Source organism: Fukomys damarensis, unplaced genomic scaffold (assembly GCF_012274545.1).
Source record: "Fukomys damarensis isolate Sample0158 unplaced genomic scaffold, DMR_v1.0_HiC HiC_scaffold_17, whole genome shotgun sequence".
Classification (NCBI taxonomy): domain Eukaryota; kingdom Metazoa; phylum Chordata; class Mammalia; order Rodentia; family Bathyergidae; genus Fukomys; species Fukomys damarensis.
Genome location: NW_022900929.1, coordinates 2,513,182 through 2,534,992, shown reverse-complemented (window position 1 = coordinate 2,534,992; position 21,811 = coordinate 2,513,182). Strand labels below are relative to the sequence as shown.

The window sequence follows — 21,811 nt, the reverse complement described above, 5'->3', positions numbered from 1 at the left end:
CATCCACCCCACTTTCACAAGCTATGCCCCTCTCAGCACTGGCACCCTCAGCCTTGAGCTCGGGCCCACAACGTACACACATGCATATGTCTGCCCCCACATGGGTTCTCTGCATAGCATTATCTCCAACAATTCAACAGACCCCAACACAAACCCCACCTGCCACCCCCACTGTGCTCTTCTGCTGTGGACTCGCCCACCTCCTCCCCTGGAGGTGGCACTCCCTCTGTACCTCAGTGTGGAATGAACACATCCAGCAACCCTGGGTTTTAAAGTGACACACACCAAGAGCTTGTTCATCAAGTTCTCAAAAATTCAAGTATTACCAGTCATATGATTCAAGAATTTATTAAGTCATACATGCAAAACATACTGCTAATTGCATTAGCAAAAGATCAATGTAAAAACACTCCACAATTCTGTAACTGTCAATTAAAAAAATTTTGTTCTAGTGGTTGAAAGGTCTGACATTTTTGTCCTCGCCAGTGAGTTAAAGTTGTACAGAACATCATTAGCACTAGCAGTTTACAGAACCTCATAGACCCAAAGGAGCATCATTAGGCAAAGCCACAACAGGAAGCGTGTGTCTGTGTGAGTGAGGTAAAGAGGGTTGAGTCAGTGTTAGTCACGTGATAGTGTTGGTAATCTGGCAAGACAGTGATGTTAAGAAGGTTCATAGTTTTAAGAATATCTAAAATATTTTAAAAACTGTAAAGCAGCAACATGATTTTTACACCTAGTTACTAGAAGACTAAGGAAAGCAATTAGCTTTGAATAAAGTAACATGAAAACAGGAATGCACTTTTACTGATCTACAAAAAAACTTCTAATGCATTATCAGAAAGATTTTATAGTACAAATAGGCATATTTGCTCATTAAGAAGGGATTCTATTAGAAAAGCACTTACTAGGTTAGCAACTATGGGAATGACCAGTTCAAATATGAAATGCCCAATTTTGGAAAGATGGCAAGTATCGGAAAAAGAAAAAGCTTAAGACACACTGATAATACCAACCTTTCTTCATCATCTACTGCACTTGACAGAAATTAACCTTTAACATCTTCACCTGTGACACTTTTTCAGTTAAGTTATTCCATGTACAATATAGTGTAAATTAATCTCTTCATATTTTGTCAAAATACTGTCTTCTTCCTTTGATCTTGTCATGTTTCACACACTCCACCCAGCACACCCATAATTAGGAACAGAATACTTCATTAGAACAAATACGAGAATCAGAGCTCTGTTCCAGAGGACAGGGATTTAGCTCAGTGACATCATGCCTCCTTGCAAGCACAAGGTCCTGAGTTTAATCCCTGGTACCAAAAAGAAAAAAAAAAAAGTAAAAAAATTAAAAACGTTCTGTTCCAAGTCTCAGCAAAAGCTAGTAAACTGATTTAAAAAAAAAAGAAAATCCTCACTACGAAATCAAAAAGACTAATCCAAAGAGAGCTGTTACACCCATCCCATTATGACATACAGTACAGAGGTACAGAATGAACATGGGCTGAGAAGTTACTGACGAGTTATACAGCAACATGTCATTAAGAAGGCTGTTCTGCTTCACTCGATCTGAAAGCTACTTGGACAGTGTCTACACCTCCTGATTTCAGAAGCTGCAGTCTTCTTACAAAGGTCTTTCAAGAGTTTATGCTTAGTGTTCTAGCACAACACCACAACTTAGTTCAGAAGGTATTTTGGCAACTTTTAATCTGAGCAAGGATAGGGGCTTTTGAAAAATAAGGCTTTCAGAAGGCTTGTCGTTTTAGGGTTACATTTTAATATAATGTGAGTTTGAACTCTTACATTTAAAACAAAACCTTAAAATTACTGATTGATTCAAAATGGTTTTATGGAAAAATTAATCTGTAACAAAAACTTGGCATTGAGTGCGAAGGCTCCACCGTTTTTTTTTGTTTGTTTTGTTTTGTTTTGTTTTTTTTGAGCAAAGCGTACAAAGGTTCCAAGGGACAGGAAGGACCAAGAACTCAAGACTCGGACATTTACAACAGCAGGCATTTTCTCTTCCTCTTCTTGACAGGAGGTGGGCAGAGAACTGCTCGGATAGCTTCATCAAACACTGTCTTGAGGCCCCGTTGGGTGAGAGCTGAGCACTCCAGGTATTTCACAGCACCTGTAAGAAACACAGACACATGATAGTGTACCACAGGACATGACTTCTAAGCAGCACAGCAGTGAGGCGGTAGCTCATCTAGGACCAGGCCAGGCATGCTGTGGCAAGGCCAACTCCCACCCCTACACTGCTCCACAGTAACCCCAAGACCCAGATGGCCTTGTTCAGCTGCCTCCAGAAAGGTAAACCAGACCCTGAGAAGGAGAAAATACCCTGCTTTCCCAAACTGCAGTCTCATCTATCAAAAGAATAAAAGCAGGCCCAAGAAAGGCAGAATTTCATACCAATCTCCTTAGCCATGGCCAAACCCTGCGGATAGGTGATGGGAGTCAGCTTCTTCTCCTTCAGTTTCTCGATCGTGTCTTTATCATCCCTAAGATCAAGTTTTGTTCCCACTAGGATAATGGGAGTGTTGGGACAATGGTGTCGCACTTCCGGATACCACTGTATATGAAGAAAGAACAAAGGCTATGCTACTCTCCTCCTTTACAGATGACCTTCACCAAGACCACATACAACAGATGCCCAACTCTGCCAAGCAACCCAGCTCAGCCACCACTGCTCTGGAGCCTCCTTGTACTTTACAGCTTTCCCACAATCCCTAAAGAGCCCAAAGAAAGATCCAGCCAGGACACCCCAGATTTAGGACCTAGAGAACAGACATGGCATGTCAAGGGACTGGAGGAAGAAAAGGGGACAGCAGAAAGGAGAAAAAGGAAGGTACCCTAAAAGGAAAGCACTTTGTTTTTAGGGAAACAAGTCAATTTTAGAGCCATCCAAAAAAAAAAAAAAAAAAAAAAATCACCATCTCTTCAGAGATGAGAATACGCAAACTACCCAGGGGAGTGCACATCTCTGCCATTGTCCTCACTGAAAATACTCCTTCCTGATTGCTATAAGAAAAGTTTCTCTCACTTGGTAAAAGTTGTCAGAGCAGAAAGAAATGGTGTTAGCACAACTCCAAAGTTCTGCTACTTTACTGAGACTCCCATCTTCTGAATAATACCTAAAGCTTTAAGAAACCTGTACCATAGAGTCATATGCCTCAAAACTGATGATGTGCCCAAGAGCTAATCTAAGTAATGAAAATTCCTAACAGTAAATGATATTTTACTTTTTAAATACTATTCTTCTCAAAAGTGATATTTGTAATTTAAAAAATTTTTGTGGTGCTGGGGCTCAAGCCCAGGGCCTCTACCACTGAGCTACATAACCATCCCTCTAGCAATTTATTTCAAAAAAAACCCGAAAAACAAAACACCCACTTACCTTTGCACGGACATTTTCAAATGATGCAGGACTTACAAGGGAAAAGCAAATTAAGAACACATCCTATAAAAAGGAAACACACGTAAACATTCAGAAACAATCTTAAAATGATGACTGCACTTTGCTTTCAAAATGCTGCTAAGCTAATCATGGGACGTGTGTGTGCCTACTGGTCCCAGCAGCTGAGGTCAGACACCTGCTCTGCTCCCTGTGCACCCCTATAATCTGTTAGCTCCAAAACCAGAACCAGCACATCAAGCAACTAATGACTTGGGAGGAGAAAGGGAGAGGTAAAGGTAGAAATATGCCAGCCAAGCTAGACCCATGGGAGACCTTCTCCACCACTCCCAACTTTTTTTTTTTTCTTTCCGGTACCAGGGATCAAATTCCAGACCTTGCGGTTGCAAGGCAGGTGAGAGAACCATTAAGCTAAATTCCTGGCCCTCCTAACTCTTGATTGGGCATCTAATTATATTATAAAGACAAAAAATTAGGATGGAACTACACCAAATGTGGTTTGTTTCCCCAAAACAGTCAATATAAAAAAATTATTTACAAAAGTATGCTTTTATTAAGCTCTCCATTTGCATGTGAAGTATAAACATTTTTAGATCATCACTGACTCCAATTAACAGCTTATCACACACAGTCCCTGGCATAGTTGCTGCCTGGGCACTTTCCTCCATGGAGAAGGATGTTTCAGAAGTGACATCCTTCCTGCTGACAACCACCCTCACAATGTCACAGCTTCTCAGGCTCAACCTGGGGCTCAGGAGAAGGCCCCAAGGGAACTGTCACTAAAGTAGAGATGGAAAGAAAAAGCAGTATAGAATACATACTTGGACAGTGTTTCTAGATAAATATGCAATATTTTGAGTTTTTCTTCCCACTGGGCATTGTGCATAAAATTCAAATATTTACCTTTATAAAAAATGCTCTAGAGTTTCTAAAATGCTAGGCTTATAAAATATCCCTAGAAAAAGGCAATTATGCTACTTTGTGAAATGCATACAATTCCCAAGCTAGCAGTTTAAACCATCCAGCTGGTTATCTTGCACCTGAAAAGGAAAGAAACATCCCACAACAGCTTTTCATAAATTACATTGTGTAAATGCTGGCACATGCACAAGCTTGCCCCAGAATCACCACAGCCTCCAAAATGATTGCAAACCATCTCAAAGCACGGTCAGGTTAGCTCACGAGCATCGCTCAGCTGCCCAGACAGCCCACCAAACAGGACACCACAGTAGAAAAGAAGGCCATGGCAGCAAGGTTAGTCCTGCCCTGGGTCAGCGTTCAGCCACCCTCCTGAGTGCCCAGGTGGGTTGTCCCAGCTGCAGAGCCCCCCCTCCCTAAGCCCTCCTTCATCTGGGAGATGGGAAGCAAGCAGCTCACACACTGCTTCAAACCAGCTCCAATGAAAGCTTATTTCATCAAGCAAACCCCACCTTGAATGAATTAAATATAAAACACTCAAGGAACTTGAGGCTCAGTAAGAATTCCTAGGAAAACTAAGTGAAATGAGAGAACAGATAAGCTCGAGACTGAAGTCGATTGAAAGTCTTACATACGGCAATCGGCTTGTCTTTGCCCTTGGAGGTTATATCCTTACCATACGTGTCTCCAACCTAGTAATGCACGAGAACTTGGTTTGAGTTCAGGAAAAGGGAGGAACATAAAAATCAATATAACCCTTTGTCTTTATCAGAATTTTATCTCAACCCTTCCAAGGGATCTAAATGCATATGATGACCTAACACATCTTTAATGTCAAACCCCACCAAATCCATGAAACCTGTCAAAGATGGTATGTCCCACATGCAGCGACAGTGGGGAAGTCGGGAAACACTAGGAGTGCAGCAAAGGTGCTCCTTCTACCTGCAACAGCACATAGCAGAATCTGTCACATTCACATGAAGCTGGAAGTATGAAAAGGGTCCCTTAGCATAAAGCTCTTCTATGTCACTGGCATCCACTAGCGATAGGTGCTCCGTGCCAAGTTCTCAGAGGCAAGCCCCACTGAAGTCTCCGCAAAGAGGAAAGGCAGGCACCTGCCTGTGAGCCAGACCAAGGGCCCTCCCAAGGACAGGCTGTTAAGAGCTGACAGCCTGATGCTATCTGAACATCAAGTCTCCTGTACAGAACCTGTGTACCTGTCTCCCTGTTCTGAGAGCGAGGTTTGCATTTGTGGACTTGCATTACTAAAATGAATGATGTTGCTCAAACTAAAACCTTCACTTCCAGAAGCCTTTGCAGAAGATTTAGAAGTAGCATATCTAGTGGTCTGGGTTTGTTTGTTTGGTTGGTTGAGACAGGATCTTGCTATATAGAACTGGCTATCCCTGAACTTTAGGCGATCCTCCTACCTCAGCCTCCAGAGTGCTGGGACTACAGCCACAGCCATGCACCACTTATCTAGTACTTATCATAATGCTTTCAATTCATTTCTTTGTTCCAATAAAACTCAACAAACAACTCTTCCAACATGGAACCTTGGAACTCTACTAAGAAAAGAACACACAAGAGAACTGTTTTAATTTCATCTCACTCACCCTTGATTTATAATTCAAACAATACTTTTCTAACTATTCACTTTAATCTGTGGGCTATTTTTGAAGATTTGCCCTCCCCAAGGACTTTATATGATACCAAATCTTTACTGTGATACAAACTCATCAGAACCAGTCACAGAAACGAGAGTTCCAAAATATCCTCTAACTGCACTTGTGCCCTTTTCAATTTTTAAGAACACATCTTTTGATAGAGAAGAGACATACAGAACAGGAGCCTAGCAGTTCCACTTCCCACCCATGTGAACGTCGGTGCCATCTGCCTGTTCTTCCCTTGTCCCGTCCCCCCACCCAACTAAATATAGCCTTTAGAAAACCCGTCTGCTGCTTCTGATACTGGCTTCCTACCACTGATTCCTTTCAACTGGGCTTTCCTGCTGCCGCAACACAGAGAAGTTATGCTAACCGATCCTGGCCAAGTCTCTCTTCTTCCCTGTCCCTGTCACACTCACTGAGCAACCTCAGGAGCACCTATCTCTTTCAAAGTCTCTCTCCCTGTCCTTCCTCACAGGTAGTGACACTGGTCACTGGCCCACCTTCCTGTGTACTTAAATGCTATTTTCCTCAAATCACCAGATCACTTTTGACTATGCCACACTCAAGTCTTCAGTGATTTCATTACTTCCCTCTCCCTCATAGGTCAAACTACCTTGGATCCTCTGCCACAGAGGCGCAGTCCCCCAAGACAGGCCAGCTCATGGCAGTGGGAGACTCGAGGGATATCTGGTGGCTGAAATCTCACTAAGCCAAAAATAATATCACTTCCTTAATTTTACTTTCTTGCAGATACTTTCCACCTGGGCTTTGCTTTTAGGCATGGATTTTTTTTTTTTTCTTTCTCTTTTAAAGACAGGGTCTTGCTACGCAGCTGAAGCTGGCACTGAACTTGCTATGTAGCAGGCCTTACATTCTTGATCCTCCTGCCTCAGCCTCCCAAGTGCTGGGATTACAGGCATGTATAGCACCCCAGATTGAATTATTTCGTTTTAAATATAGGCATTTTTATGCACAGAAAAAAAGGACCAGGATATGTACACATGGCAGAGAAATGGCAAAACTAAAAAAAGGTGGACATGTGTCATCAGTGTAATTTTTAAAAAAAAAAAAAAAAAAAAAAAAAAAAAAAGCTCAGAAAAAGAAAAGCAGCCCCTGACATATGGGAAGCAGCCTGGCCCCCACAGCTTCACTGTAGCCAAGGTATTCTCCAGAACACGACTGCAGAAGTGACCATGGTGAGATGATACTAAAAATAATCAAAAAACAAGACCACTCTTAACCTTGTCTAAGGGCAGACAAACCCACAGTCACTGCGTAAATTACAGAACCATGCCGCACTGAGAAACTACCAATCACAGCTTTAGCCTTGCTTTATTCCCCACCTCTTAAAGATTTATTTATTAAAATACACAACCATGGAATTACTTTGCGAATGACAGCTTTCAGCCATAGCAAATGCCTCCTTTCTGAAGTTCTGCTCTCCTTGGTCACACCCCACAGACCCAAACTTCACCCCACAGCCCCTAAGTGTGGCCCCTGGGGCAAACAGTACGAAATCCATTCCATGTATTGCTAATGACCTTTGGCGGAAGGACCTGGACACCTGTAACAGCTAACTTAACAAAAGCTGAGGTCTTTGAAAATCAAAACTGCCCAGCTAGTGTGGTTTTTCCTTTTATTCAACATCACAGCAGTTGAGCACAGCATTTAAAAGCCCTCCTCAAAGTAGAGCACACAGAAAACGCAAACACCTGGCCCAGTATCTCAGCAAACAGGCCACATCCCTGGGTGAGACACCCACAGGGAACAAGCCTGTGACACTGACACACCCTCCCGATCCCACTCACATCACTAAATCCCAGTGAATGCAGGGAAACATAGGTGACTGACACCATGTAAGGTGTGGAGATTCTAGCATTTAAACTGAAGATGAGTATATTGAATTAACAAAGACAGTTAAGAGAAAATGAAGTTAACTTATTGATGAAAAGCTATATGGATTAATTTTGAAAAATAAAAACTGGAAGGGAATTTCAAACGAAAATGAGACTACGTGGATAGATACCTTTTAGAGAACAAAGCAGACACTACTCATTTAAAGAGATTTAACAGTTACACAGGACTACACAACATAAAAGGAGGTCAACGTAAATGACCACGGAAAGCATAAATCTCTTCTCAACACTCCTTAAATAAAAAAATCTTGGGCCAGGGATTTAGCTCAGTGGTACCGGGCCTACCCTGAAAGAGCAAGCTCCTGAGATCAATTCCCTGGTATCAAAAAAAAAAGAAAGAAAGAAAAATTTAAATTTAAATTTAAAAAAATTTAAAAAATCTTCCATCTGATTCTTTAGCAGTGAATCTGAGCAGCCTTAAGTGAGCACAAAGGACTGAAGCCCAAAGAACCAAAATCAGACACCAGATTCCATTCATCACAAAGATTAGAAGTCTCCCCTTTATCGATAAGAGACCAAGGTGCCAGCCTGTAACTTCCAAGTCTGCTCCTTCCTCTCAGGAAGACACAGCAGCCCAAAGAAATGAGCCGTGCCAGGCACCAGTATTTGAGCATTTGGGGCCTGCTCGTTGTTGCCAAGAACATTTCCTCATGTCCAAGGAGTCCAGGAAGGTCTACCTGTGGGCTGGGTGCACTCTGCTCAAGTACCCCACTCACCACCACCCATGCTTCTAGGTTGTAGATTATATAGCAATTGGTTTATTTTCTAAACTACTGGAAAGAATGTCTTACTTTCTTTTGCTGCTCAAGTATTTAAGGAAACTGTCCACCTCTACACAAAGAAAGGACATAAACAGTTTAATCTCAGCCCCATAAGCACAACCACCACTTTGATTTCAGGCCTCACGTACTACAGCTTTATTCAACCTGAGAAGAGTCCACTTTCCTTACCTGGGCTCCTCAAAGCAGAGTGGGTCTCTTGCCAAGTGTCCTTTGACTGGCTAGGAATAATTTCCTTAGAAGAAAAAGCTTCACCCTACTGTCTATCATACCTCTAGTCACAGAGGGTTGGTTCTCATTTCTCAGAAGTGATGCCACACCCTTCCAGGTATAACCAGGGAGTGGAGACTGACTCTACCACTCACTAAGTTTTTAAGCACAGTTAAAAATCTGGACTTTTCAAATTCAAAGCCCACTGGATATAAAATAATTTTCCAAGTTACTAAATTATTTGAATCATTTGATGATTATGGGCTAAATTTTAATCCTTAACCACAGTTAAGTTTCTTTCTATAGATTTTTGTGAGAAACCGTCCAATTCAAAACTTCCAAATTCTATTTTTGGTCTTTATATAGTACTATTAACTAAAATTTGGCTAAAGGACAATTAGCAAAAATCTATAGCTCAAGTAAAACTGTATTTGGCAATACTTCCAAGAGGAAACAAGATGTACAAGATGCTTGGAGGGGAAAATCTGTATATATCAAAGTTTAGAACTGGGGCCGGGGATTTAGCTTAGTAGTGCTAGCACCTGCCCTGCAAGCACAAGGTCCTGTTTGATCCCCTGTATGAAGAGAGGAGAGAGAGGAAGAGGAGGAGAAAAGAAGAAGAGAGAAGAAGAGAACAGAATCCATATGTGGACTAGGAATTTAGCTCAGTGGCACCATGCCTGCCATGCAAGTATAAGGTCCCGAGTTCAATCTCTGGTACCACAAAAAATAAAAAAGTTTAGAACTGGCAGGCCTGGTAGTACATGCCCAAAACCCTAATGAGGTGGCTGACACAGGATTGCAAGTTCAAGCCCAATGAGACCCTGATCAAAATTTTAAAAGGGCTGGATGAAGCACTTGCCTAGCATAAGCAACACTCTGGGTTCACTTCCCAGAACAATAATCCATCCATCAATCAATATTTTAAAATCTGGCTGGGGGGATATTTACTTGCTAATTTACTTGCTATTACTCAATTTATCCAAATCATGGAAACGTAAATATGTACACAGGTGATATGTATTAACTAAACACTAAAGTGTTATATACTCTAAGGGACACATTAAAAAATCAGTTGTGATTCTTACTGTTTGCGGATAGGAGAGGGGACGTAATCTGTCATAATCTTCTTGTCCAGCTGTATCCCATAAGCCCAGATTCACTGGTTTTCCATCTACCATAACATTGGCAGAATAGTTGTCAAAGCTGTAGAATGGATAAAAACTGTTAGTCACAGAGGGGACCCCTGCCACAATCCTAGCAGCATCCCAGAGGTGTGCTGACAACCTGGGAAGGGACCTCAGGCTGCCAAGCAGAAAATGCCCCTAAGTCATGAAGAGGTGAAGCCTGGAGGGCAGGGGACAGGAAGAAGGTCCTCAGAATCAACCACACACACTGAGGAAAGAAATGCCTGAAAAACAAAGGACAACCTACTATATTTAAGTAAGAAAACTATCCCAACTAAAAAAAAGAATAAATAAATAAATAACCCAGGCACAGTTGTACACATCCTAATCATAGGCACTCAGGTGGCTTACACAGAAGGTTTTATTTCAAATCAGAGGCCTGCCTGGGCAACTTAGCAAGACCCTGTCTCAAAAAGTGAAAAAAAAGAGGCCAAACATGGTGGTGCACACCTGTAATCCCAGAGTTCTGGAGGCTGAGGCAGCAGGATTGCAGCAAGTTTGAGGCCAGCCTGGACTACACAGTGAGTTCAAGACTAGCCTGGACTACATAGTGAGACCCTGTCTCAAAAAAAAAAAACAAAATGCTGAGGATATAGCTCAGTGCTCCATGGGTTCAATCACTAGTACCAACAAAATAAAGAAAAAAAATTGCCTTTTTAACAGAAAGTTAAGATCTTTCTCCCCAAAGTACAGAATCAGTCCCTCTTTGAAATCCCACCTGCTTAGTTTTTCATGTACATATTTTACTCGTTTTCAGTAAGCATATCCAGAGTGTATGTATGAGTGTAGGTGGTAGCTAGCAGTCTTGGTCACCTGTGCCTGAGTGAAATGGTAACCCAAAACATAACTCAATTTACAAGCCATCCAAAACATTTTTTTTTGGTACCGGAGATGGAACTCTGGTCCTTGTGCTTGCAAGGCAGGAGGAAGAACCACTGAGCTAAATCCCCGGCCCCATCCAAAACATTTTCAAAGTGAAAGGACCTGATCACATTAATGTCTAAATTAGCTTAAAGTTGCTATTCAATTCACTGTAAGAGGCAACACAGAAAACCCATTAAATATAGACTGTCAAGACAGCAATAAGACTGATTTAAATAAGTGCTGCTGGCACCAGAGCAGTTAATAAAGAGGGAAGCATTTTAAAAACAGGTATTTTAATTTAAACCAAAGTAAGAACCTTATATATTAACTTTAAAAGACAAAGCTTAATCTTTATGTACTAATACTAAAATTGGATGGTACCACCATAATGCAAGATCAGAGTCAAAGTCTAAAAGGTTCCAATGTGATTTACAGAATTTAATTACAGAACTAGCTTTCATAAAAAAGTCTGAGGAGGGCCAGGGATTTAGCTCAGTGGTTCTGCTGCCTCACAAGTGCAAGGACCCAAGTTTGAACCTGGTACCAAAAAAAAAAAAAAAAGTTTGAGGAATGTGGTAATTCTGCTTCCACGAGAAAAGATTATTCAATAAATGGTCCTGTGGTATTTTCCAATAAACCAAAAAAACCCCACCAGAACCAAAACCAAACTACTCAGATGCTTTAGCCAGGTGTGGTAGCACACAGCTGTAATCCCAGCACTCAGGAAGCTGAGGCAGGAGTGTCACTGTAAATTCAAAGCCAGCCTAAACCACACAGGAAGACACTATCAAAAAAAAAAAAAAAAAAAAAAGTGGATGGATGCTTACCTTGTATTACACAAAAAATGAATTCTGAACCAATTAAAGACAAAAACTTCAGGCACAAAAATCCTGGAAATAGTAGAATATTTGTACATCACTGAAGCAGGAACGACCTTCCTAAGCATAACATAACACTTTATGAAATGGGAGAGATGGCATTATTGGTGTAAAATGTTAAATATCTAGATGGCAGAAACACCATAATGAAATTCAGAGACAAATGACTTACAAGAGACAAATGGTATTTATTTATAAGATGTTTTGTTGGTAAGACAAATTTTCACTGGAAAATTAGCAAAAGATTTCAACAGGCAACTCTGTTTGTTTGTTTGAGACAGGGTCTTACTATGTAGTTCAGACTGCTCTGGAACTCACTGTGTAGCTCAGTCTGGTTTCAAACTTGTGGCGATCCTACTGCCTCAGCCTCCTGAAGTGCTGGAATTACAGGTGTGTGCCACCACGCCCAGCTTCAGTAGGCAACTCTTAAACTACAAATAAATAGACTGGGAACATTCTCAAGATTTTAATCTCACTAATTATCAGATATGCAAATAATGAGATAACTTTCTTTCAATCCACATTAGTCATAGTATGTATGACAAGGCCATTTCAGTCACATCAAGCAGTTGACAAGCTTTTTGGACAGCAATTTGGGAGAAAAGCTGCGTATTCCTTACCTAAAATGATCAGGACCAGAAACATTTAAAATTTTGGATTTTTAGCCAGGCATAATGGCACATGCCTATAATCCTAGCATTAAGGAGATTGAGGCAGAAGAATGACTACAAGTTCAAGGCCAGCCTGCCACACATAGGGAGTTTAAGCCCAGCCTGAACTACATAGTAAGACCCAGCCTCAAAATATATAAATAAAAATAAATTTCAGATTAGGGTATTTAGATTTTGAAATCTCTATGTTATCTTGGGGATGGGATCAAAATCTAAATACAGAATTCATTTGTTTCATATACACCTTAGACACATAATCTGGGATTTTATATAGCATTTTTAATAATTTTGTACATGAAATAGTTTCACGATGTAGAATTTTCCCCTTGTGGTATGATGTCAGTACTTGATAAATTTTGCATTTGGGGCATTGTGAATTTCAAATTTTCACGTTAGGGATGCTTAATCTCTATCAACATTTAAAATGCCTATTCTCCTTTGAGGTGACAATTCTACTAATAATCTGACAGATGTGTACAAATATATATATATAATGACTTTTGGGGGGGTACCGGGGATTGAACTCGGGTCCTTGCACTTGCAAGGCAGGCCACCGAACCACTGAGCTAAATCCCCAGCCCTATAGGGCTGGGGATTTAGCTCAGTGGTGTCACTCCTGCCTTGTAAGCGCAAGGTCCTAAGTTGGATCCCTGGTACTAGGAAAGAAAAAAAAATTACTAACACAATACCTTCTATAATGCTAAAACAAAGGTGTGAGGGACCCTGGGACCAGTGGTATAATCAATCACAGCACATAATTAAGGAAGCTCTACGTATACAAGTAGAAAAGGAAAATACCCAACATAAATCCAGGACAACCAAGACACAAGGTTTCCATTTTTTTTCCCCCCCATCCTTTTCTGGCACCAGGGATGGAACTCCACCAGACCTTGCACTTGCTAGGCAAGTGCCAGCACCACTGAGCTAAATCCCTGGCCCTCCACTTGTATTTTTAAAATGTGTGCAACATTACAAAGATCCCCCAAGTAGGGTGTTGTACCTGAGCAGGGCACAGCTTGATGTGACTTCTCCCAAACTGTGCCTACTTAACCAGGAGGCAAAGGAGAGGGACATATAGCTCTCTGCAGCCACAGGGTGGTGTACTATGAGGCTTGGCTACTTGGGGTCTCTGGTAACCCATCATCAGAACAGCACTTTTCCTGTGCTAACTTCAGCAGCACATATACTAAGAAAAGCACTTTTCCTTCTTCACCCAATTCTGCAGCCCATGGGAAATAATCAGCCCAACAGCCAGTTATATTCCCCCACAATGGACTCAATTCTAAAGCCCTGTAACTGACAGTGACACAGAACCAAAGGTTGACTCACCAGAATAGACTAATTAAAACCTAACGGAACACTTCGTGTTCCAGTTCCCACTGAACCAAATTTATCTGACATTCTTAAACTGACAAGGCCTTTCTCTAACCAAACTCTGATCAGGTATTTCTTTCTTTATTTTGGTGGGGAGGGGGTGTGTTTAGACAAGATTTCACTTTGTAGTTGATGCCAGCCTTGAACTCCTAGAGATCCTCCTGCCTCAGTCTCCCAAGTGCTGAGATTACAACTACCATACTCAGCATGATTTTCTTTACCAATATTATCCAGCCTCCACAACATCATTCGCAGCTTAACTGTTTCCAAGTATCTAAGAATCAATCCGGAAAGCTGTGTTTATTCTATAAGAATAACTATAAATCAACTATTTTTTTAAAGCCCTAATACCTTATTATTATATTCTTCTCAAGATATGAAAGGAAAACAAGTATCAGATCATATAAAGATTAAGAAAGGACCGGGGATTTAGCTCAATGGTTCCGCCCCAGCCACCTGCTTCACAAGTGCAAGATTCTGAGTTTGATCGTGATACCACCACCACCACCACCACACACAAAAAAGGATTAAAAAAGACTTTATAGCAAAACAAATGGCCGAAGGAACTGGAGAAGCAGACATTAATTCCCAATTTAAATGAAGATACTTACACAGTGGGGATATATTCTCCAGGAAATGCATTGGTTGTATAACTGATGAGTAGGCAAGTTTTACCTACAGCTCTAAAGGGAGAGAGAGAAGAAAAAAAAAAAAGCTGCTTAGTGAACATCAGTGTGATTCCAGCATTTATTATTATACTGTTAAAATAATTTTTAGAAAAATCAAGAAGTTTCCATACCACATTCTTAGCATTAAACAATCAGTTTCTAGAACCTTTACTTTAACACTATGCAGACATTTTCATCCTGAAACTCAAAGTAAACAACCTAGAATTTTTCAGAAAGGTATATTTGGAGCCATCTTGTTCTATGAAGGTATGTGACATTAACACCAGTAGTCAAGAAGTAGTTGTTAAATAAATACAAAATTCAAGAGGAACAACAGTTTAAAATCTAAAATATCCCTTCTGTGGACATCTGTAGAAAGTTAAGCATGTTAAGTTCTATCCCCAGAGTATGCAGATTAACACTAACATAAACACTGCTTGCCTCTGCAATACATACATTTTGTTACTTGTATGCATACTAACTTATTCTGCTGCCTCTGACACAGCTTAAACTCCGGTCACCTTCCTAAAGCCTTCCCCTTGAAAACCAATTATGACTGTTCTCTTAATAGAGTGCTTAGTTAACAAGCCACCACACACAACTGTTCTTGCATTGATTCATGTGTATGCATTACCATAAGCTTCCCTCACCAACGCTTTTAAAGCAGGGGCTAACACATGTCCCAGACACGAGTTCATGGCTCACAGAAGAAGGTATAACATAACAAACTAAAAAGAGAAGAATGCAAAAAATACTCAGGTCAAAAGTGACACCTGCACAACCATGAAGGGGTACAGACTATATTACTATTACAGGTGTACCATCAGGCACAAGTCAGGGTGATGGATCAAAGTTCCAAACCACCTGAACTTTTTTTTTTGTTTTGTTTTGTTTTTTTAAGACAGGGTCTCATTATGTAGTTGAGACTGACCTGGAACTCACTATGTAGCCCAGGCTGGTCTCGAAATCACAGCAATCCTCCTGCCTCAGCCTCCCCAGTGCTGGGATTACAGGCGTGCGTGCCACCATGCCCAGCACTACCTGAACTTTTTTCAAGAAAATATTCCTAAGAATTAAGATCACTTTGCAAAACAATTAAAAATTAAAAATATTTTCTTTTGGGCTGGGGATTTAGCTCAGTGGTTCCGCCGCCCGCCTTGTAAGTGCAGACCCGAGTTCGATCCCCAGTACCAAAGAAAAAAAATTTTTTTTCCTTTAAATCCACAAATAACATTCATAGATAAACTAGAGAGGCTTCTAAGTCCCTGGCATTCCAAGGGCTCGTTTCATGAAATGCTGTCCACAAATGAGGCCAGTTCGCTACTACTGCTGGTTTGCCAAAGTCAAGATAACACAATAGTATTAAGATTTTTTTACTTTTTCTTTCTTTTCTGTTTGTTTTTTGAGACAGGGTCTCACTTTGTAGTTCAGGCTGGTCTTGAATTCACTGTGTAGCCCAAGCTGGCCTGGAACTTACAGTGATCCTTCTGCCTCAGCCTCTTGAGTAATGGGATCACAGGTGTGAGCCACCACACCTGGCAGTGCAAAAATCTTGTTGTTCAACCTCAATTACCATAAATCAGGATTCACCATAAAGAAAGTAAGTACTTTTCTATTTTCCCTCACACTCCAGCTTAAAGAGAAAAATGCCTCAACAGGGGCAGATTACAGGACCATTCAGTCTTGCCAATACTTGTTTTACTCAAAACATTATTAAGTGCTTAAACAAAACTTGGAACTTCCCACCCCAAAGACCTCACAATCAAATATTACTTCATCAGGAGGTAACCTCCAACTCTTAGTTTTTTTAAACAGAAATGACTCATTGGATACACATTCTGTAAAAGGATGAAAATGTCAAAATAAGCCTAAAGAGCAAAAGCCTAAGATGTAGAGTCAAAAGCCTGGATGTGACACAGAGCCTATTCTATCATTTAGTAGCTGTCATTTTTTGACAAGTTCAAACTTCCTCATATGCCTCCGTTTTCTTGCCCATAAAAAGGATGCAAAACTACCAATCCTTCACCAAACTATTGTGAGCTTTGATTCAACTTCAATTTAGACTAAGTATGTGCTTTGCCAGGAAGTATACTGAGTGCTAAAAATAATGTAATGGAGACTTCTTGCAGTATGTGCAATTATTAAATAAAAAATGAAGAACAAAATGTACAAGTATGAGAATGTTATTAAAGATGCTCTGGGAGTATATAGGCAAAGATATAACCTAGTCCTGGGGGAGGCTAGAGGGGCTGTGATGTATGTTAAGTCTGTGAAGAATGGCAACAGGATGGCAGAACAAACGCAGCAGCCTATGGGGAGGCCCAGAGCTGAAGCCCAGTATAACAGAAGAACAAAGAAATATGGGGGAAGGAACAGAGGAAAATTTGAAGAGGTTGTCATTTCTTGTGGAAGATGTGGGATGAGCCTACTTGGGAAGACACAGGAGGTTCTGAGGTTGCCAAGAATGCATCAGATTTTAGAAGAAGCCTCTGAGTGCACTGTGGAAAGGGGCCTGAAGAAGCTAGGACTGGAGGCAGGAAATAAGGAAGTGGCTACTATATTCCACTTCCAATCCTGTGCAGTGATCTGGACCAAGCAGGGAGTTGAAGGTAGAGATGAGCGGACAGTTTCAGGAGCTCCTCAGACGTGGGGGCAGTGCACTGGTAGTTGAGGAAGTGAGTAGATACTAAAGCCATGACAAGTGAACCCTTTTTCAAAAATGATAAATGTTGTATAGAAAATATTAACAATCTTAACAATACTAAGGTTATACAACCAATGTACAAAAAGCTACCATAATCATTAAAGGCTTCAAAACATTAAGGTTCTGCATAAAATTTCTATAACATTCAAGGCTGAAGTTGCTACACTTAATAGCCGAAGTCTGAAGCAGGCCTTATTCTAGATCACCTGTCTACAATTATCAAGTCCAATTCTGGAGCAATGGATAGGATTCAGCTGAAGTTAAAAGTCAAAAGAATTTACCTGGGTGTGGGGGCTCACACCTGTGATCCCTGCACTGAGAGGCTAAGGTTCAAGCTGAGCCAAGGCAATTTAAAAGTCTTAGACCAGATCTCAACACAGGGAAAAAACAAAACAAAACACTTGGGGTGTAGCTCAATGTAAAGGTCTGTTTAATCCCCACGACAGAAAAAAATTGTATCTAATTGTACACCACCCTATTTTTCAACAGCCACTCCCCTATTAAGTCCTCTGATAATGGGAGGTCACGTGATAAATCAAATAGAACAAAATGTTGGTTATGGATTCTAGATGGTGAGTATTCAGGTACTGACTACACAATTCTTTGAACTTCTCTGTATGTGAAATTTTTCAGACAAGATTGGGTGCATTCAGGGTGATGAATATGTTAGTGGAGTCAACTGTGGTGCACACCTGTCATCCCAGCACTCTGGGAAGCTAAGACAAAAGGATTCCAAGTTCAAGCCCTACCTGGGCAACATAAGAGAGCTCCTTCCTCAAAATAAAAAAATATGAAAAGGACTGAGGATGTTGCTCAATGTGCAGTTCCTGGGTTCAATCCCCAGTACTGAAAATGGAAAAACAAAAATTGGTGGAAAACAATTTCTTTTGATGACAGGTGCACTAATAGCAAAATTCCCAATAAAACATTTCCTTTCTAGTCAAACGGTAATTACAAGATAGAGCTGTCTGGTGATATAGCGGTGAAAAAGTAGGAAGTACTAAGATATCAGATGTTTGTACAGGGTGGACTAAACGTTTCAAAATTGGCATCCTAATATTCTTCCATGTAACTCAATCCCAAACTTTTCTTAGTATTATCATTTAAATTTTATTTATTTATGGTGGTGCTGGGGATCTAATCAAGGACTATGTACATTAGGCAAATGTAACACTGAGCTAGATTTCCCAGTCTTATCATGTAAAATTTTAAAAGAGCATTGTGTATAATTTTATCAATCAAGATCAGAATTATACACTAAATTTGGAAGCCAACTTAGAACTCAAATGTCTTTATAACATGTCAGAAATAAACACAGGCAGGCTGGGAAGAAGTTCAGTGGTGCCATGCTTGCCTGGCAAGAGCAAGGTCCTGAGTCTGATCCCCAGTAATGGGGGTGGTAATCACAGGCAAGCATGGTGGTGCACACCAATAATCACTGCACACTGGAGTCTGAAGTAAGAAGATCGAGAAGTTCAAACCCAGCCTGGACAACTAAGTGACTCTACCTAGAAAAGAAGGAGGCTGAATCAGGATTACAAATTTGAACCCAAATGGGGCAACTCAGTGAATTAGCAAGATCCTATCTCAAAAAAAAAAAAAATTTTTTTAAAGGGCCAGGGCCAGGGCTTAGTGTGAATGCCCTGATTTCAATACCAGTACCAGAAAAAAGGAGAAAAAAAAAAAAGTGTTGGCTGTGGGTAAAGCACAACAAGAGCATATGCCATTCTCAGCACCAATTATAATACATAAAAAGTTGTTTATAAATACTTGATGGGAGACACTATAAGTAAAGAAAAGACCATCTCCAAGCAGAGCTTCCTGGAGAAGTTATAGGTACCATGTTCTGTCCCACAAAATTTCAACCCATACTTAATATTTCATAACAATTTCTGAATAAAACACTATTCCAACTATAGCTTCAGAAATAGCTTACTGAATTAAAAGCAGAAAAATATTTTTGGTATGAAAAATCATGCATACAGATTTTTCATTACAGTATTTGCTATCCGTCATCCTTTTAAGTAACCCTTTAAATTTTCTGTAAAGGTTGTATTGCTTTTTTTTTTTTTTTTTTTTTTTTTTTTTTTGTACCGGGGATCAAACTCAGGACCTTACGCTTGCAAGGCAGGCACTGGAACCACTGGGCTAAATCCCCAGCAAGGTGTATTGCTCTTAATGCTCACATCTAGTCAAATACTGTACTAAAATGTCAAATACTGTACTAAAACCAGACTGAAATTTCAAAGCTAGGAATTGTGTTTCTATGTCCAGTACTCCCTCACCAAGCCTCAGAGCAGCAGAAATGGTGAAAGAAAATTTGACTAATACGTGTAAGGCTGAGTTTGATCCGCAGCAATGCAAAAAAAAAAAAAAAAAAAAAAAAAAAAAAAAAAATTCTAAGGCACTTCCTAAGCTCTCAGCAAAAGGCCAGCCACTTATGAGGCTCTTGATGTTCATCGTCTTGTTTAATCTTGATTAACTTCCCCTTCAGGCACCTCTCTTGAGGAAAGAGTGAGAGGACCAGGATTACCTTTAAGTAAGTGGTGATGTAAAAGGAGGGTCCAGGTGCCATAGAGGCATTCAACAAGTGTTTGACCAGATAAAAATGCCAATCCAAGGTTAAGGGGTAACTCACTATGTGAGGAGCACTGCAAGAAAAAGGGAGAGGGTGCAAAACTAAATCTATCTTTTGTGTTTGCACATTTTAGTCTTAGAAGTTTTAAAATGACATTATATATTGCAGTTGGATACTGAATTAGAGATTTAACTTTAAAAAACAAGTAAGTGCCAAGTGTGGTGGTGCACACCAGTGATCTCAGCACTTGGGAGGCTGAGGCAAGAGGATTGCTGCAAGTTTGAGGCCAGCATGGGCTACAGTGAGTCCAAGGCCAGCCTGAACTGTGTAGCGAGACCCGGTCTCAGAAAAAGTAAAAATAAAAAAATTAGTATGTAGTACTTCACATTCCAAGTACTGCTGATTCCAAATATTTAACTGTCAAAGGAAATTCAGACAACTTTAAATGTTTCTAAAATTAGAGCTTAGCTAACTTACTACACAGAAAGATCAAGACTTTATTTAAACCAATTCACTGACTCACTACTAAATCAAATAACCATTTTCTCCAAGTGAGAAAATTTTCTCACTACTAAACCAAATAAACCATTTTCTCCTGCTTTTAAAAGTTTAAAGTAGTAGCGTACATACATATTCCTAAGTGAAACAATTTTTAGTTACGTAGAACCACGAAGTATTATTACTCTTTCACATTTGAGACAATCTCACAAATGAATGTTTTATAAAAATCAGTTGTCTGTCTATATCTTGTATTTGTATTCGTTACAGAGACTTTTTTTTTTCTTTTTTGTGGTACTAAGGATTGAAACCAGGGCCTTTTTATTTTGAGATAGCAACTCCCTAAATTGTCCAGTGAGCTCAAACTTGCAAACTTCCTGCCTCAGCCTCACAGTGTACTGTGCCTGCCAGTAAGCAATTTCAAATGTTTCACAAATGTTTCTAAATAAACTGAAAATCTGTAAATGCATAAAGAAGCATAAAACCAAAATCTGTACTAATGACAAGTTTAGAGACGATTAACCAAAAATTAACAGTGATGTCAAAACTTCCTTCAACTCTACTCAACCTGAAAAGTACCAGTTGCACTGTGAGTTTGCTGAAACTGATAGTAATTCTCCCAGCTTCCCTGTTAACACTAACCTACACAAGCAATGCTAAGACGCTTAATTTTGCTTGGATTACACTGAGATTCTTGTTTCTATGGGAGGAAAAAAACGACATAAAACTAGTCTTGTCTTCCTCAAGGGCCTGTAACCACCACGGACAAGAATGAAAAGCCTTGAGTCACAAGGAGCCAGTTCTCCTACATTCATACCTAATGTGTTAAGCGAAGACGAATTCTGGCTGGTTTTTTTTTTTTTTTAAATAACCACACCATGTTCAAAGGAAAGAAAAGCTTCCACCACACAGGGATCCTCACAGTTAGCATATCAAAAAGCTTCTACACACAGAGAGAAAATGGTCATTTTTAAGAAACCTCGAAATTGTCGGGTGGCGAAAACCTGAAATTTCCAGCACTCCGGGAGGCTGAGGCAGGAAGAATGCAAATTCTACCCTAGCCTGGGCAATTTATAACTTAAGAGAGTCGTGCCTTAAACTAAAAAACGAAAAACTAGGGATGTGGCTCAGTGTGAAGGTCCTGGGTTCAATCACAGTACTACGGAGGGGGTGGAGTGAGGCTAAAGGGGCGAAGTACAAGTCGAAGTAGCCTGGTCCTCCTCTAAGTTTCGGGTCACCAAAGTGTACCGTCCCAAATACGCGTCCAATAGGCTCGACTGGCTGCCCCGACCCGTGCAGCTCTCGGCGTGGGGCACTCGAGAGATTTACTGCAGAAACTGAAAAGGGGCCCTTGTTTAAAATAACGGCATAAACCCCGACACCCGCCTCCCGGACGTGCCAGCCAGCGCAGGGCGGCGGGCGGTGTCCGTCCCGGGAAGAAAGCGGGAGGGTGGAGTTCACTTTTCCCTCCGG

General features: G+C 40.5%; 1 protein-coding gene across 1 annotated transcript in view; it reads right to left on the bottom strand.

The window, feature by feature from the left end:
• Nucleotides 1-332: 332 nt before the first annotated feature.
• Rac1 (Rac family small GTPase 1) overlaps nucleotides 333-21,811 on the bottom strand; it is a gene marked incomplete at its 5' end in the record, with an annotated part of 44,310 nt that continues 22,831 nt past the window's right edge. Inside the window, 5 exons of the mRNA XM_010642851.2 lie at nucleotides 333-2,136; nucleotides 2,421-2,580; nucleotides 3,406-3,468; nucleotides 10,005-10,122; nucleotides 14,502-14,573. Coding sequence (XP_010641153.2) covers nucleotides 2,006-2,136; nucleotides 2,421-2,580; nucleotides 3,406-3,468; nucleotides 10,005-10,122; nucleotides 14,502-14,573 — 544 coding nt within the window. The remainder of the gene's footprint in view (nucleotides 2,137-2,420; nucleotides 2,581-3,405; nucleotides 3,469-10,004; nucleotides 10,123-14,501; nucleotides 14,574-21,811) is intronic.